This window comes from Triturus cristatus, chromosome 8, assembly GCF_964204655.1.
Source record: "Triturus cristatus chromosome 8, aTriCri1.1, whole genome shotgun sequence".
In the NCBI taxonomy this organism is placed as follows: domain Eukaryota; kingdom Metazoa; phylum Chordata; class Amphibia; order Caudata; family Salamandridae; genus Triturus; species Triturus cristatus.
Genome location: NC_140591.1, coordinates 1,189,429,652 through 1,189,445,656, shown reverse-complemented (window position 1 = coordinate 1,189,445,656; position 16,005 = coordinate 1,189,429,652). Strand labels below are relative to the sequence as shown.

General features: G+C 41.3%; 1 protein-coding gene across 1 annotated transcript in view; it reads left to right on the top strand.

Moving 5' to 3' along the window:
- Positions 1 to 16,005, top strand: part of LOC146805595 (gamma-aminobutyric acid receptor subunit gamma-3) — a 1,239,042-nt gene that overhangs the window by 951,132 nt on the left and 271,905 nt on the right. The window contains exon 4 of the mRNA XM_085623813.1: positions 651 to 788. Within this exon, the coding sequence (XP_085479939.1) occupies positions 651 to 788 (138 nt within the window). The remainder of the gene's footprint in view (positions 1 to 650; positions 789 to 16,005) is intronic.

Genomic DNA, 16,005 nt, shown 5'->3' with positions numbered 1-16,005 from the left:
ACAAGTATTGTAAAATGACAGTTACAAAGGATTGCTGCAGACTGTGTATTCTGTGCACTGTATTGTAGACTGTGCACATTACACATCCCTGACCAGCCTTACTCAAAGAAAGGAGGTGACTGCTGAAAGCCCCTTTTAATAAAAGCGGGATCCGGACATGCAGGAAGGCATTAATTGCAAGTCTAAAAGCTACAGACCCTATTTTGAACTGTTGATACATAAAATTCCTAGGGCTTACTGGGAAAAAGTTGATCGTCACCAATGTCCGGCAGTGTTAAACACAATCAATGCCAATCCCACCACCTTTCTCTACTATCTATGCACTCTCTTGTAACTGCACTTTGCACTTTACTACAATATGCACTTTGCTCGATGTACCTCTGTGTGTGTGTTAGCTAAACTAAGTCGTAAGGTTGCACCCTAGATGATAACTTGTCTTTTATAGTATGGCATACACAACATTATTAATTACATTATTATGAAATGTATATCTTGTTGCATGATTGTAAAAGGAAATGCAATAATGAGCTTTTATGAACTTCGATTGTTAAGATTTTAACAAACTGTACACAATAAAAACTGACTTGCCTTGGCTAATGACTTGGATCATATACTTCCCAAACAATTTAAAGAGTTTATTTTTTTTTAAGATGGATATCCAAAAGAGGAAATGCTCTATAGGTGGAGGAAGAACTCGGTGGAGGCTGCAAACCAGAAATCATGGAGACTATATCAATTTGACTTCATGGGTTTAAGGAACACCACAGACTTTGTGAAAACGTCAGCAGGTACTGTGACAGTCTAAAGTTCATTTGTAAGATGTTATTTGTTTTGGTTCCATGTCTGTTATGGAATGTGTGGATAAGTTTCTTGTTTAGAAATTCTTTTATTAGGAATGAAACAGGTTGTTAGTCCCTGTGTAACGATCAATTATAATTTAATTTTCATCTTTCTGAGGGTCATTGAGCATCTCCACTGCAGCAAAATGGTTATGGTTTGAGATTCGCCTGCACACTCTTTGTCCTAAGTGTCTGAATTATGCTCACTCTTCAGGTCAACCGTAAAAACCCGATTTTACCAATACATGTAACTATACAAGTTGAGGAGAACAATATTTAGAAACATAAGAGTCTGACTCCCCAAATTTATATAATATTTAAAACATGACATGTGACACCAAAACCAATACTTTTGAATACCATGATTTTTTTTTCACATTCTGATTATTTCTCGTCCTCTTTATTCAAAAAAATCTTCAAGTCTTTAGATAAAACAGGGTGACATGTCCAAAACAAACAGCCTGCGCGTTTCGTCCCTATTCACATGGGACTTCTTCAGGACAACAATTTATACTGGGAAAATCCTAACTCGAAAGGCAATATATGTCTTAAGTTCTCCACGTAGAGCCTATGTCAGATATTATGTTCTCACGTGCTTCCACTGTCAGTTCATCACATATTTATAAAGCCAAAGTAGCTATCTATACTGCTCGCAGTGTCTTGTTCCCTCTCGTGCTTTTTTTATAATTCCACAGTCAGGCAGTCCATATAGTTCAAATGAAAATTCCATCAGGCCTAAATTTAAATGGCCCCTTCCTGCGCACATATGCGCTTGAGGAAGCGTGCAATGCCTCCTATTCCTCTCGGGGAGCAACTGACAGCAATATCACAGTCTGCGGCTTTATAAATATGTGATGAAACAGTGGAAGAACGTAGGCTGTTTGTTTTGGACATGTCACCCTGTTTTATCTAAACACTTGAAGACTTTTCTGAATAAAGACAACAAGAAATAATCAGAGTGTGAAAACAAATCATTGTATTCAAAAGTATTGGTTTTGCTGTCACATGTCAAGTTTTGAATATTATATACATTTTGGGAGTCAAACTCTTATGTTTCTAAATATAGTGCTCATCAATTTGTGTAGTGTAATTTAAGCATCTGTCAGAAGATGTGAAATTTAGACCTATAGTTTTCTAGCTTCCTTTATCATTGCCTCAAGGATACTTGAGTAGGGATCATTCCCCGTCCACCAGTATCCTGGGATGTAATAGTGACATAGTAAACACCAATGCTGCTGGGTGCAGTACTTACTGGGTGTTATTCTGCTACAAATCCTTTTTCCACACCTCAGAATTTAGAATAACATCATAATAGTGAATGTATCTCTCTTCCAAGATGCACAGTGTTAGAATGTACACTGCTTGCAAACATGATTGTGGCAAAAACCGTTGAAGTGTGGCATTACCACAAAAAAATGTAATTCCCCTTGTGGGTACTTCTATTGAAGTTTATGGGATAAGAAGCATGATGGGCTTATAGAGCCTTTAAACACTACATTTTGCGGTATGTTTATTAGTACTACTAAACAACTACAAAATGCTATTTGCAAACCTAAATCTCACACCTGCATGTCTCCTATCTTTTCTATGGGGAGTAAGTTCACTATTTGGCAGTAATTTAAATTAATTTACTAATCTAAATTAAAAATAATATTGCACTTAATTTTAAATTGAATAGGTTATTAAAATATTTTTAAATAACGTACTTTTTTAGCTTTTAATCAAATTTATATATATTTTAAAACATTGAAATTAATTCATTTCTTTTAACATTAGTTCTGTCTTAATTCTCTACCTCCATTATTTTTTAAGTAGTACCATTGATAGGCCATGTGTAAGGATCACTGACACAATATTGGGGTAAACAATAGTGTTGACAAAAATATCTTGTCAAAAATATTGTTTACCACAGTATCATGATCCTATTTTTATAATGGCAAGTACAAAAATATTGGGGAGGGGGGATTGTTGACACTAATATCATAATCATAAAAAAATAGACAAAAATATAATTGTTTTAATATATAGTTTAAAGTAGTATAAGAAACATTTTAACAATGCGCTGCTTTTTGATATTGTGTGTAATGCAGAGACGTAGAAAAACAAGCATACGCACTCTGCTATTATTGTTCCTCATGTAATCACTGCAAACCATGCACTACATTTCGGGAACAGTTACGTACAAGACAAAAGCATGCATTCACTTTGAATAGTCAATTTCACTTATCCAACTTGGGTACCTGTCGGACCCCATGGGGTGGTTTGGCCCTGTAGTCACACACTGTTGCAAGTAAGCGACAATTATTCAATGAACAAAAAAGGCCGAGCAGTTGTCAGTCAGACACTGATGTAAGAGTTTGAAAAAACAAGTGTGGTTGTGGCCCATTGGGACAAAAGTCCCTTTACTTACATCATCAAGGATTCCAAAACCACCTGCATACATCTTAGGTTCCGCTCACGCCCTCTGCAAGTTGAGCATGGCCGGGAGCTGTTTTTTTATCTCTCAGTTGCCGATTACTGCTAAGGGGAGAGTTCTGGCCTAATGATTGGATGACGCGGCGTGTGTCATACGTAACAGGTGGCAAATGAAGTCCCATCGCCCGAGGGGGATGGTGTTATAGCGACCCTGGAGTGGGGGCAAAAGGGAGAAGTAAGTCATAGAAAACACATAAAAAATGTAATGGCGCCAAATAAAACTATCACAGAAATTAGAGTAATATTTGCCTCATACTAGAGGTATGTACATCTCTGTCAACATGTTTAAAAAGAATATTGGACCAGAAAAGGTGCCGGTATAAAATGTGATGCTGGACCTTAATTAGAACGTCGCACTTGTGAACATTTCTGTGAAGTTCCATGGACTGTAGAAAAGAGATGATGGTATAATATACTATATTTAGCAGTGTCCCGGACCACAATACAAATTAGAATTAGTCCCCAAGTATATTTCAGACTTGTAATGTATCTGCCCACATATTTAATGAAGTACCTCAGGCTAGAATGATGTGTAAACATGGGATCGTTAAATAAAGCCGTATGCTGGACCAGCATTATTCTTTTCATTGAGGAGTCAGTTTCATGTAGATCAGTTCTAAAATGCCAGGTAAAGGCACATGAGAACTGGGTGCTTCATTGCTATGGCATCTACTGATAGATGCATTCAATTTGACGGGTTTTTCAAAAATCATCAGAAAATAAGTGGGTTCCAAGGAATTTCATCCAGGTGTAAACTAAGGTACAGTGATGCTTCATTGTTATGGCATGTACTGATAGATGTTCTATTCAAATGAACATTTATTTATTTGGAAGACGGTTAATTGGAAATGAAGTTGGTTTTAAGGAGTTTCATCGAGTCCAGTTTTGTTAGTTCTGAGTTTGTACACCCACCTTTGTTCTTTCTCAAGGAGTATTTGTATAACTTCAGTGTGTTGTGGCAGTTTTTCAATGATCGTCCAAAACATTTTGCTGTCACTATGATTCTGTTCTAGATAGTGGGTGGTGAGTTTAGTACCTGCTTTCTTGCACCGAACCGTAGTTGTGTCTTCACCTATTCTGACCTTGATTTTCTTGATATCATCCCTATGTGGCGCAGTCTGTTACAATTGGTGTGCACCTGTGCACACTTCCTCTAATGATGGAAAGAGGATAACAAGAAAGTGTGAAGTGCACTTCTACCCAAACAAGCGTTTTTCTTTTGTTGGGCAGAAGCTTGAAATTCTACCAGAGATCAGGAGAGAAAAATTCTTGTGGTTCTCAGACAGAAAGGAGGGGGCTTCAAGAGTTGTCACCTTAATTTTGGTTTGGCGAAGGAAATTGGCTGTCATAAAGTGTAGGGTTCTGGAATGAACTCGAGAAGTGACATAATGCTTTAGAAAGACAGTGCTTATTTAATGCGGTGCACAATGACAAATACACAATGCTTTGAAGGTAGATCATTTGGAAGCCAATGAAGAGCAAAAATGTAAGAGGAGATAGGAGAGCAAGAAGATAGCTCTCAGATAAAGCATGTGGCAGTATTTCAAATGATTTGAAAGTGGCTAATGCAATGTGTTGGAAGCCTAAAATACAATTTCCATAAACTAGTCTTAAGAAGGTAATTGTAATTGAAATTACAACAGTAATAAAAACTATGAGGTATGATTCTGAACAGCGTATGTATGTAGTAAAAGCCAGTGAATGAAAAAAAATGGACTTGTGCGAAGCATGGCAAAAGATGATCAAAAATGAATTGGCGATTACTTGCTGACTAAACAGTGGCGAGCGATGGACCCAGCTCCACTGGCACACAAATAGAACACTGTGTGGAAGGAGGTCCATAAAGATGAGGTCCTCTGTTTTGCTGCTATTGAGTTTTAATTATTCTTCATTCAGGAGACAGATGGTAGCATGCAAGACCAGAATGTCTCCTGGGCAAAGTCAAGATCATTGCCAAAGGAACCAATGATTAGGCTATCTGCATTGGGCATAAACATAATTTCATAAAATAATATATCATTAGAAAGGAGCTGTGAGGGGCTCCACAAGTAAGAGGTATGGAACACGACTGAAGATGGACTCTTTCGGACATCTCAAATAAATAAGAGGTAAACCACTTCAGGGTAGTAACTTGAAACCAAAGTTGTTTCAGTTGTTTAGAAGCAGTTGAAGAGAAATGCACCATTGCTCTACCTTGCGATCATGCATGAATCAGTTGAAAATCCTCTGACATAGCAAAATAGTTACTTTGTCCCATGGAGTGACGCAATCCAGCTTAAGCATAAGCAAAAAGTGTATTACCGAAGGAGATTTCGCAGTTGATTTCTTTTTTAGGGAGTTTAGAGGGAAAATGCAAAAAAAGAGGTAGGTATGAAGTTACTAAGATTTTTGGAGTCCAATGAATATTTGATTCAACTGAGTAATAATATTAAATTTTCCTCACTCTGTAAAAAGTGATGCTGATGCATGGGAGGCTGGACAGGAGCCAGGCTGTCCGGAAATCTAATCAGGACATGAGCAGTACATGGATCTGTAGGGAGCCAAATTTAATTTGCAGGGCAAGATGCATGATAGAGACCATGGAGAATAGGATAGAGTTTATCCAAATCCCAAAGGGTAACTCAAGATCACAATCTTGAATGAAAGACAGTACACTAGTGTCAAAAGAAATCCAAATGTTTCAGATTGGGAATTGCGCAGCTCAGCAAAAGATTAAATGGACTGTGCAGTAGATGCTGCTTGAAAGAGATGGATTTTTCTTTCTTTACCAAAAAATGATTACTCACTGATTCAATTACAGAAGCAAAGTAGTATGAGCAGGGCAGGGATTTTTAATTGGTTTTTTATGTCCTCAATGGTCAGGTGATAGGTGGCTTTAGCAGAGACTGCTTTCCTTGCACAATATTTTTTTAAGAGATTTTCTCTGACATTTGACTCTTTCAAGCTCTTTGGAATTCCATAGGAAGAAAGATGTGGTTCTTAAAGGACAGGAACATTTCAGGGGGCAACACTATTAGGAGCTGATTCAATTTGGATGATACTTACTTACATATGCTTTCATGTCATTGACTAAAAAGGCTTGGACTGGTTTGTGACAAGGGCACTAGAGAATACAGAAGTAACTTTAGTTCAGGTTCTGCAATTGATAGATCTGGGCTGAGTGATAACCTGCTTCAAATATCTAGGCAGTGTGAAGGTGTCAAGGGTTCACCAATGTGGACAGTCCATGCTGAGGAGAAGCATGTCAGCTGAAACTGTGATATATGTAGTGGAAATAAACAGCTTGATAAGTTTTGCAGAAACTGAACACATAACGTTTGCTGGAGATGAATTGCTTTCAGTTTTATTAGAAGGACAGAAGATTGGAGTCACATAGGAGTTCAGGAAGGAGAGCGTTCCAGTGCTTCTGTGGTCCAGAAAGGAGAGAGAGGAGCCTCCACTATGTGAACCTTTTCAGTTAAATATTAGTTTTACTACAAAGACAATTAAAGGTGTGCTTCACAGAAATAGTTATAAGTGTGCAAAAAGTGAAGAAAGTTTATGTGGCTTTCAGAAACACTTTAAGATTAGTTAAACACCCAAAACCCTGAGATGAGGCAGTCACCTACAGTGATAAATAACTCCTCTTTCATGTGTTCCACTAGAAATAAGGCATAGGTTGCAGAATCTCTATTTAATGAACTAAATTATGCATGTCTTATATTTTAAGGACCTTTTAAGCCCTGATGCATTTGGGTTAGATTGCTGAAATCTGTCAGAGCAAAGCAGCAGGGGTGAAATAATTATCCTGCAACTAATAACGTTGATCCCTGCACAAACAAGCGTAAGAAATGTACAGGTCCACTCTGAAATGGGTCCTATGTGATTGAGGAGAGTAAAATCATGCCTCGCAATGCTGCAATAGTGAAACAAAGTACTTACATTTTGATGTGCACCATTATAGACATGTATATCATGCTGATTAAGTAGACTGATTGCTAAAACATTATTTATTTATTCCGATGCCAGATTCAGTATTTCTTTTGCTCGATTTGCTTTTAAATACAGCTGAATGTTTTGAATTGATTCACAGAACTAAGAACAACACAAAGTACTTTGATCTACTTTCTGATTGAATGTACGATTTACTTTTCCTCCTGTCACGTCACTGTCTATTGATGAGATTGTTCACTTTCCATGTCCCTCTGTTGCACCACTTCTCCTCCATGTTGCCCGTTCCGCCCCCTTTCATCTAACTGTCCCCTTCCTGCTCTACACTTCACCTCATATCTCTAGTCTACCCTTTTAACCTTTTCTTGCTGGGTCTGACCCTCTTACATCCACTCTATCCAATACCCCTCTCCCTCTGCCCAGCCTCTTCCATTTTATTGCTGGTTTTGCCCCTTTTATGTCACCTCTCCTCTCCATACTCCACTCACCTCTCATTTCTCCCCGGTCTCTTACCTTCTCTTGCTGATTCTGCCGTTCTTAGATCCACTTCTACCAGCTCTGTTCTACTTGTTACCCCGTATCTCTCTAGCAGCCCCTTACATTTTCATGCCGGTTCTAGCCCTCTTACATCCACCTCTACTCTTCCCCTTGTCTTCTCGCCCGTTTTCCTCATATTTCGCTTGCTATTTTACGACTTTATTTCGACTTCTCCACTCTATGCAATACTCACCTCTCCCCAGCCTCTTACTTTTTCTCATAGTTCACATACATCCACTTCTCTCCTTCATGATGCAATTTTTCTCCTCTTCTGCTAAAGTTGCCACTTGGCCAATATTGTACCTACATGGCTGATATTTTTAGGTAAAGTCAAGTAAAAAAACGTGGAAAAAATAAAAGAGCTGTTATTTTTTCCTCTTAAATAAAGAAGAGTAGAACAGTAAATACAAGTACAAATCTTTCGCTCTCTGTCACAAAGAAAAAAGGAAGTCCCAAAACACATTTGTCCCCAATGCATTTTCCATAGACTTTTTGTAATTGACGTAGTAACAAATGATTAGTCGGATTTCGATTACATTTGGCAGTATTATAGATTATGGTGTTCAGGTGAGTGTTTTTGGGGTAGGAGGAAAGTACAGCAAATGTTTTTTTAAGTTTTAAGGGTGTAAATCTTAGTGATGTCTGTTGTTGTGGTAGTTTTGCAGTAATTTCATGAAAGCACTGAGGTACATGCTGATGACAAGGCATTAAATCATTGGCCAATGAGTGCCTTTACAAAAGTTAAAGGCAGCCATGTTGTTTTCTGTGCAATGTTGCTGTGTTCTGGGTTAAGGTGTAAAATACAGTAAAGTAGTAGGTTTTATTATTTTCCCCACCTATTATCTCGTAATTAAGTAGGTAATAGGTAGGGAAATATAATTGCAATGTTTAATAACTTTTAAAAAAGTATTACGTAGTACAGAGCTACTGCCTTGGGAGTACCACAGTACTGAAAAAAGATGTGTGTTTAAAAAATGAAGAAAAACTGTAGTTCACTATATTTTACTAATATAGTATACTGCAGTCTATTTTCAAATGTTTACATATTTAAAAAAAAATAAAAAAAGATATAGTGCAGCACGCAAAATTGTGCTAAAACATATTGCAAGTTAAAAGAAATTAAGAAAAGAAAAATTGGGTAAAAATCAAACATGTACTTGCGAACTACAAGCGCACTACACCAAAAACCTTGTAAAAAATATATAGAAAAATTCGAAATATTTTGTATACATGTTCGCACTTTAATAAAGTGACAATAGGCGGGGAAAAGAAGAAATCCTGCTACTTACCTATGCATAGGGCTCTAACCCAAAATGCAGCTAAACTATGGGAAAAATTAGATAATGCCTTCCCATCGCCATGTACCATAGCATATCGCAAAATTACCATGGTATACTGTGGCACAATGTATCGCTAACACTGATTTATTATTGTATACCATTACCCTTGCATCACACATAGTGACGCATGGCCAACGCAATACTTAAGAGAGATTTACAAAGCACCACAAGGCCATTATTCATGGGCCTCCATTGGGTGGTAAATCTGGATAAACACAAGGCAGCATAAATCTGTGTCTTGTGCTACTATTCACACCTTCTTATACATTCATGCCTTAAATTCATATTTATCCATACACTAGTCAATTCCATGCCACTTCACTCTACACTATTCCACCCTATGCCACTCTACCTCTTACCACTCCATTCAACACCACCACACTCTACACCAATCCACTGTACGTCATTACTTTATACGCCAGTCCACTCGAACCCACTATAATGTATGCCACTCCACTGTTCACCACTCCACTATACACCACTACATTCAATGCTACTTCACTGTACTCACCTCTAGTCTACACCACTTGACTGTATGGTATTCGACTCTACCCCACTCCAGTGTACGCCACTCCAGTGCTCACCATTGCACTATACACTACTGCACTCCACGGTATTCCACTATATGCCATTACAGTGTACACCACTCCAGTCCACTCTTTGCCACGCCACTCTATGCCACTCCAATGCACACCACTCCACTCTACGCCACTCCTCTCTATGCTAGCACAATGTATGCAACTCCACTCTTTGTCACTGTACTGTATGCTATTACACTCTACCCCACTCCACTGTACAGCACTCCAGTTTACAGCACTCCACTGTACGCCACTCCACTCTAGCTACTTGTTCTGCTTGGGTTTTCGGATCAGATAGAACCCGCTCAACAGAGCCTCTCTAACCCAGCCAGAACGTTACCCCCTCCCTAGGGCCTATTCACACCTAAGAAACCACATATATATATACCACCTAAGGACAGGGAATTCCTACTATATATATATATACCAAGACCTCTTATAATACAAGTGGCGGCCTCGCGGTCCCAAATGGACCCAGGACTTCCTGCCCAGACGGCAGCCTCAGCCTCGCGGTCCCAAACGGACCCAGGACTTCCTGCCCAGACGGCAGCCTTAGCCTCGCGGTCCCAAACGGACCCAGGACTTCCTACTCAGACGGCAGCCTTAGCCTCGCGGTCCCAAACGGACCCAGGACTTCCTACCCAGACGGCAGCCTCAGCCTCGCGGTCCCAAACGGACCCAGGACTTCCTGCCCAGACGGCAGCCTTAGCCTCGCGGTCCCAAACGGACCCAGGACTTCCTACCCAGACGGCAGCCTCAGCCTCGCGGTCCCAAACGGACCCAGGACTTCCTGCCCAGACGGCAGCCTTAGCCTCGCGGTCCCAAACGGACCCAGGACTTCCTGCCCAGACGGCAGCCTTAGCCTCGCGGTCCCAAACGGACCCAGGACTTCCTGCCCAGACGGCAGCCTTAGCACGAGTTCATCCTATAATTACCACGACATACAACAAGGGAATCAGTGTTACTATGTATCAGATCACACAAAGACTGCTAGTTGAGCACAACCTGTTCCCCAGTTCGAGGGGCTCCTTTCTCCCTTATTCAGTTACCACCTACCTGATCAGGATTAACATCTGCTCATGTCAAGTCACAGCTGACTAGAAGAATAGGCTACCCTCTTATACAAGAACACGCAGCACATGTTGATTCACTACAAACTGGATACTTTATTTAGTCACTACATACACGCTCACAGAACTTAATACATATCACATATAACCTGCAAAGAAAAGTGAAAGATTAAGTTGTACACTCTAATAATAAAGGGGTTGACATCACCTTGGTCGTATGTAGCCTGCACTCAATGGTCATCTAGGTTCCCTTCTCGTCTGTGCCTCGGCTTCGCCTGGAAGTCACACCTCCGCAGTCACGGATCTACTCCCTTCTCCTTCTTCGAGTCACTGGGACCTCTTCCTCATCGGCTACTCTCTTTTCTCTTTGGCTATTCTGTTAGAAGAATATCTATCTCTCGGTTTTTCTCCACCTTCAAGTTTGTCATCTGTCTTCCCTGGAATAAGTAGTAGCTTTACTGCTAACGGCCAGGTGCCGCCTACGGACTAAAAGCAAGTGCCAGTATCTGCCTCAGACTTTCACTAATATAGAGGTACATTTTCTCATGGAAAATTCCAGCCCGTAACCTGCCGCCCACCAAATTCTTGTACCTCCCCGTACCAAGGACACGTTCCCAGCCGGCCGGCCTGATGTAGTGTCTTCGGCATGAAGAAAAATACAATCCTTCGATAAGGGCCGGCCTGAACCGGTTCTCTCCAAGCGAATAACACCTCATAACTAAAACATCACCCTCGACCTAGAAACTCCCCAAGCTGCCGGAGCGGAAAGAAAGATGGAGTCTCTCCCGTTTAAGGCCTACCAGGCCTGGATTCAGCACGGCTCCATGAAATACCCTCACTATAGAACAGATTACCCCTAATACTAACGAATCTATCCTCTAGGATATATGTGCAAACCCTGATCTATGGGGAAGAACACAGGATCACGTCGAAGTGCCTAATAAATAGGCTCTATACACTACTCTAACCCTTAGACTTGGATGGAAAGAGACTGAAGTCACATTAGTTCCCCTTAATCACAAGAGAGCCGGGAAAATCGAGCAGTACACTACTCCAACAATGCTATTTCACTGTATGTCACTTCGCTGTATGGCCACTCCAATAAATACTTTTTTACTGTTCGCAACGCCCCAGTAGCCCAGACCACTGTATGCTACTCCACTGAATACCACACCACTGGACGGTACTCCACTGTAGGCCACTGCCGAGTAGGATACTCCACTGTAATCCACTTCATTTTAAGCTATTATATTGCACACCATTCCACTCTGCGACACTCGTCTGTGGCGTAGAGAACTGTTCCACTCTACTCTACTGTACTGTGCACCACTTCAGTCTATGCCGCTCCACTATATGCTACTCCATTCTATGCTATTCCACTGCACGCCAGTCCACTGTACTACACTCTATGCTATTCCACAGTACTGTACTCCACTCTATGTCACTCTACTCTACAGTATTACCCTGTTTGCAACTCCATGCTACTGTATGTTATTCCACTCTACCCCACTCCACTGTACACCATTGCAGTCTACACCACTCCTGTCTACGCTGTTACACTGTATACAACTTCAATCTATGCCACTCCACTGTATGTTGTTTCAAACTATCCCACTACAGTGTAGGCCACTGCAGTGTACACTATTTCACTTTATCCACCTCAACTTTATGCTACTCCAGCATACGCTATTTCACTCTATGACACTGCACAGACCGCCACTCCACTCTACGCTATTTCAGTGTGTGTCACTTCACTGTTTGCTATTCCAGTGTATGCCACACCACTAGATGGTACTGGACTATGCGCCACTCATTCTATGCTACTCCACTGGTTAAAACGCCACTCTTCGACACTCCATTGTATTATATTTCACTCTATCCCACTACTGTGAATGCGACTCCACTGTACATCACTCCACGGCATGCCACTGTACTATACGTTATTCCACTGTATGCCACTCCAGAGTATGCTACTCCAGTATACACTATTCCACTCTACGCCACTACACTGAATGCCACTCCACTCTGTACTATTCTAGTGCATGCCACTCCAGTGTACGACACTCCAGTATATGCTATACCTCTCTACGCTACTGCACTGAATGCCGCTCCACTCTACGCCATACCAGTGTATGCCACTCCAGTGTACGACACTCCACAGTTTGCTATTCTAGTGTATGCCACTCCACTAGACTGTACTCCACTCTACGTCACTCCAGTCTACACCACTCCACACTACCCCACTCAATTCTACACTATTACAGTGACCCACACTCCACTCTGCGCAACTCCATTGTATTATATTCCACCCTATCCCACTCCTGTGTACACCACACCAGTGCATGCTTCGCCACTGCAGGCCACTCCCCTGTACGACACTGTCCTATACGTTATTCAACTGTAAGCCACCCCACTGTATGCTACTCCAGTTTACGCTTTTCCACTCTACAACACTGCACTGAACGCCACTCCACTCTACGCTATTCCAGTGTATGCCACGCCAGCGTACGACACTCCACTGTTTGCTTTTCAACTGTTAGCCACTCCACTAGATGGTACTCCATTGTACACCACACCAGTCTATGCCACTACACTGTACACCACTTCATTCTACAATATACTATTGGACAACACTCCACTCTACCCCACTCCAGTGTACGCCACTCCAGTGTAGGCCATTTCACTGTATTCTACTGCATTCTTTTCCATTGTACACCACTCCACACCACTCCACTCTATGCTATTTTTCTGTATGCCACTGCACTCTTCAACCGTTCAGTGTATACCGGTGTTGCACACTGTATAACACTCAATGAGATGCTACTCCACTCCTCTCTATGACATGCCACTCCACTATATGATACGTCACTGCACTTTGCGACAATCTCCTCCACTTTTTCCACACTCCTCTAGACGAATTTCCATTGAGCGACCCTCTACTGCGCCCTACTCCACTCTATCCTCCTCCTTTCTACAATGCTGTGCTCCACGCTATGGCATTGTATGGCATCTTGCTCTACTATATGATACACTAATCCACTACAACATGCCGCTCCACTCTACGCTACTCCACTATACAACACACCACGCCACTCCACAATGTAAAACTTTACTCAACTGCACTCCACCCCACTCCACTCTACTCCACTGCACTGTATTCCCCTCTACAATACTCAACTCTACCACACTACACTGTACAACTAACAATTAACGAGACACTAATATATGACACTCAACACTACGATGTAAAACACATTCTTATTAAATAATGAAAGCCATTGAAATGTAGTGAAAAACCGAAAGGTTAGGAATAAGTTATAGTTAGGAAAATTGTAACTTTTTATTTCTTTACAAACCCAACTTAAATTAGACAAACATTAGAAATTCTAAAATTATAGTTGTACTTTTCATTTATAATGTTTGCACCATCTTCAATTTACTATGAGTTGAGCACCTCTATATCTGGTGTTGTCCCCTCACTTGCTACACTACATTAACTATAACTTTCAATTTTACCAGGAGTCCTTCATAATGCCAAGGAGACCATCATAACTTATTCTAAAGTGAGCAAAGACCCCAAAGGCTGCCATCCTGTAGGTCCCTGCCTCTGTTGAATATGAAGATAATCTTGGCCCCAGTCTTCGCCAGGAAGTTGAACCTGTTGCTGTATAAGCTGGTTCTACAGGGCCACGCAGGTTTTTTTACCTAGCAGGGCCACTTCTGGTAACTTATGTTTACCATATGTACTCATACAAAAGACCCCTCCGCAAATACAAGTCATCTTGGTGTTATTAGATGCTGAAAAGGAATTTGATTCACCCAAATGATAATTTCTGCTGACTGTGATCTGCAGAATGTCTGGGTTGTTAAGTCCTGCAGTGGGTTAGATTCCTGTTTGGGGACCCTACTTCTAGGGTACACGTTAATGGTTATACTTCCACTCCCTTCGGAATAGAAGGGGGCACATGACAGCGCTCACCCCTGTCACCCTTACACTTTGCTGTTGCCATAGATCCTTTGGACTCTCTACTCTGTGAAAAATATATCAAGTAAGGTATTGCATTCCCTCCAAAATAATTGTTACTATCGTCAGATGCAGATGATATTCTGTTGTTTCTTAAGAACACTAAGGCGAACCTGAAGCCTATAAAACAAGACATCATCCAATTTGGGTGATTCTCATGGATTCAAATAAGCTGAAGCAAATCCAAGATGTTCCCTCTTACTGATAGCATTAACAAACCATTTCTGGAATACGCACTGGCTTGGATGGAGGACTCTGTATGAGACCTTAGTATTTGTTTGAACAGAGACTGGGAGATAAACCTTAGCAATAACTATGGTCCGGCAATTGATAGGGCAGCTGTGAAGGTATATAGATGGATTCAATTCCCTCTGTACATGGCTGACCGAATGAAACTTTCTAAAATGCTAGTACTATCCAAATGTCTTTACCTCTTTGTGAACGTATACTCCCTGGTAAACCTACCTCTGTTTGCCAAACTGCATACTCTGTTCACCAGGACTGCCTGGCACAGACTGGCGCGGACCGGCTGTCAGGTACGTTTTATTTTTTTAATTCCCCGGCCCCCAACCCCGCGCGACAACCTCCCCCCCCCCCCATGAGTATTGCGATGCGAGCTGTGACTGGGGTAGATGAACTAGCTGTGACCTAAAGATTCTCTGGGCTCCTGAAAGGGAAGACACACACAGAAAACACGAGTCCAAGTCAAACAAACCAGCAGAAGAAATCATACAGGACAAACCATAGTTCTAAAGCATGAATGGGTCAAGGTTTATTATCTCAGCCTGTAAGGACAGAAGGTGAGGTCACAGTACAGTACACTCTGTGCAAGCACATCACAGAGCACCAGCTGATTTGCAGGGCTGTGCCCTCTAGGACTGGCCAGAAAGTGTCACAGAGTCAGGGTCTCTGGCACTGGCCAACAACGTGAAGTTCTAGCCACAGTCAGCCCGGCCCCCGTGCCTGCCGACTGGAAACCGTATTTGTACCGAGTGGGTTATAATCAGAGCTAATGTCGATGAAACAACTTTGGTTTCTAAAGTATAATGCAAGTTTTTCCATTTTAGGCCTACCTTTGGTGATTGCCAATTTATGTCACAATCATTGCCTGCTTTAATAGAAGCAGGGAGACCGGGAAACGCACATTTTGTTGCGTGTGGGTTTGAGCCAGCATTACAATAACATCTTACAAGGCCCATAATTGTGAACACT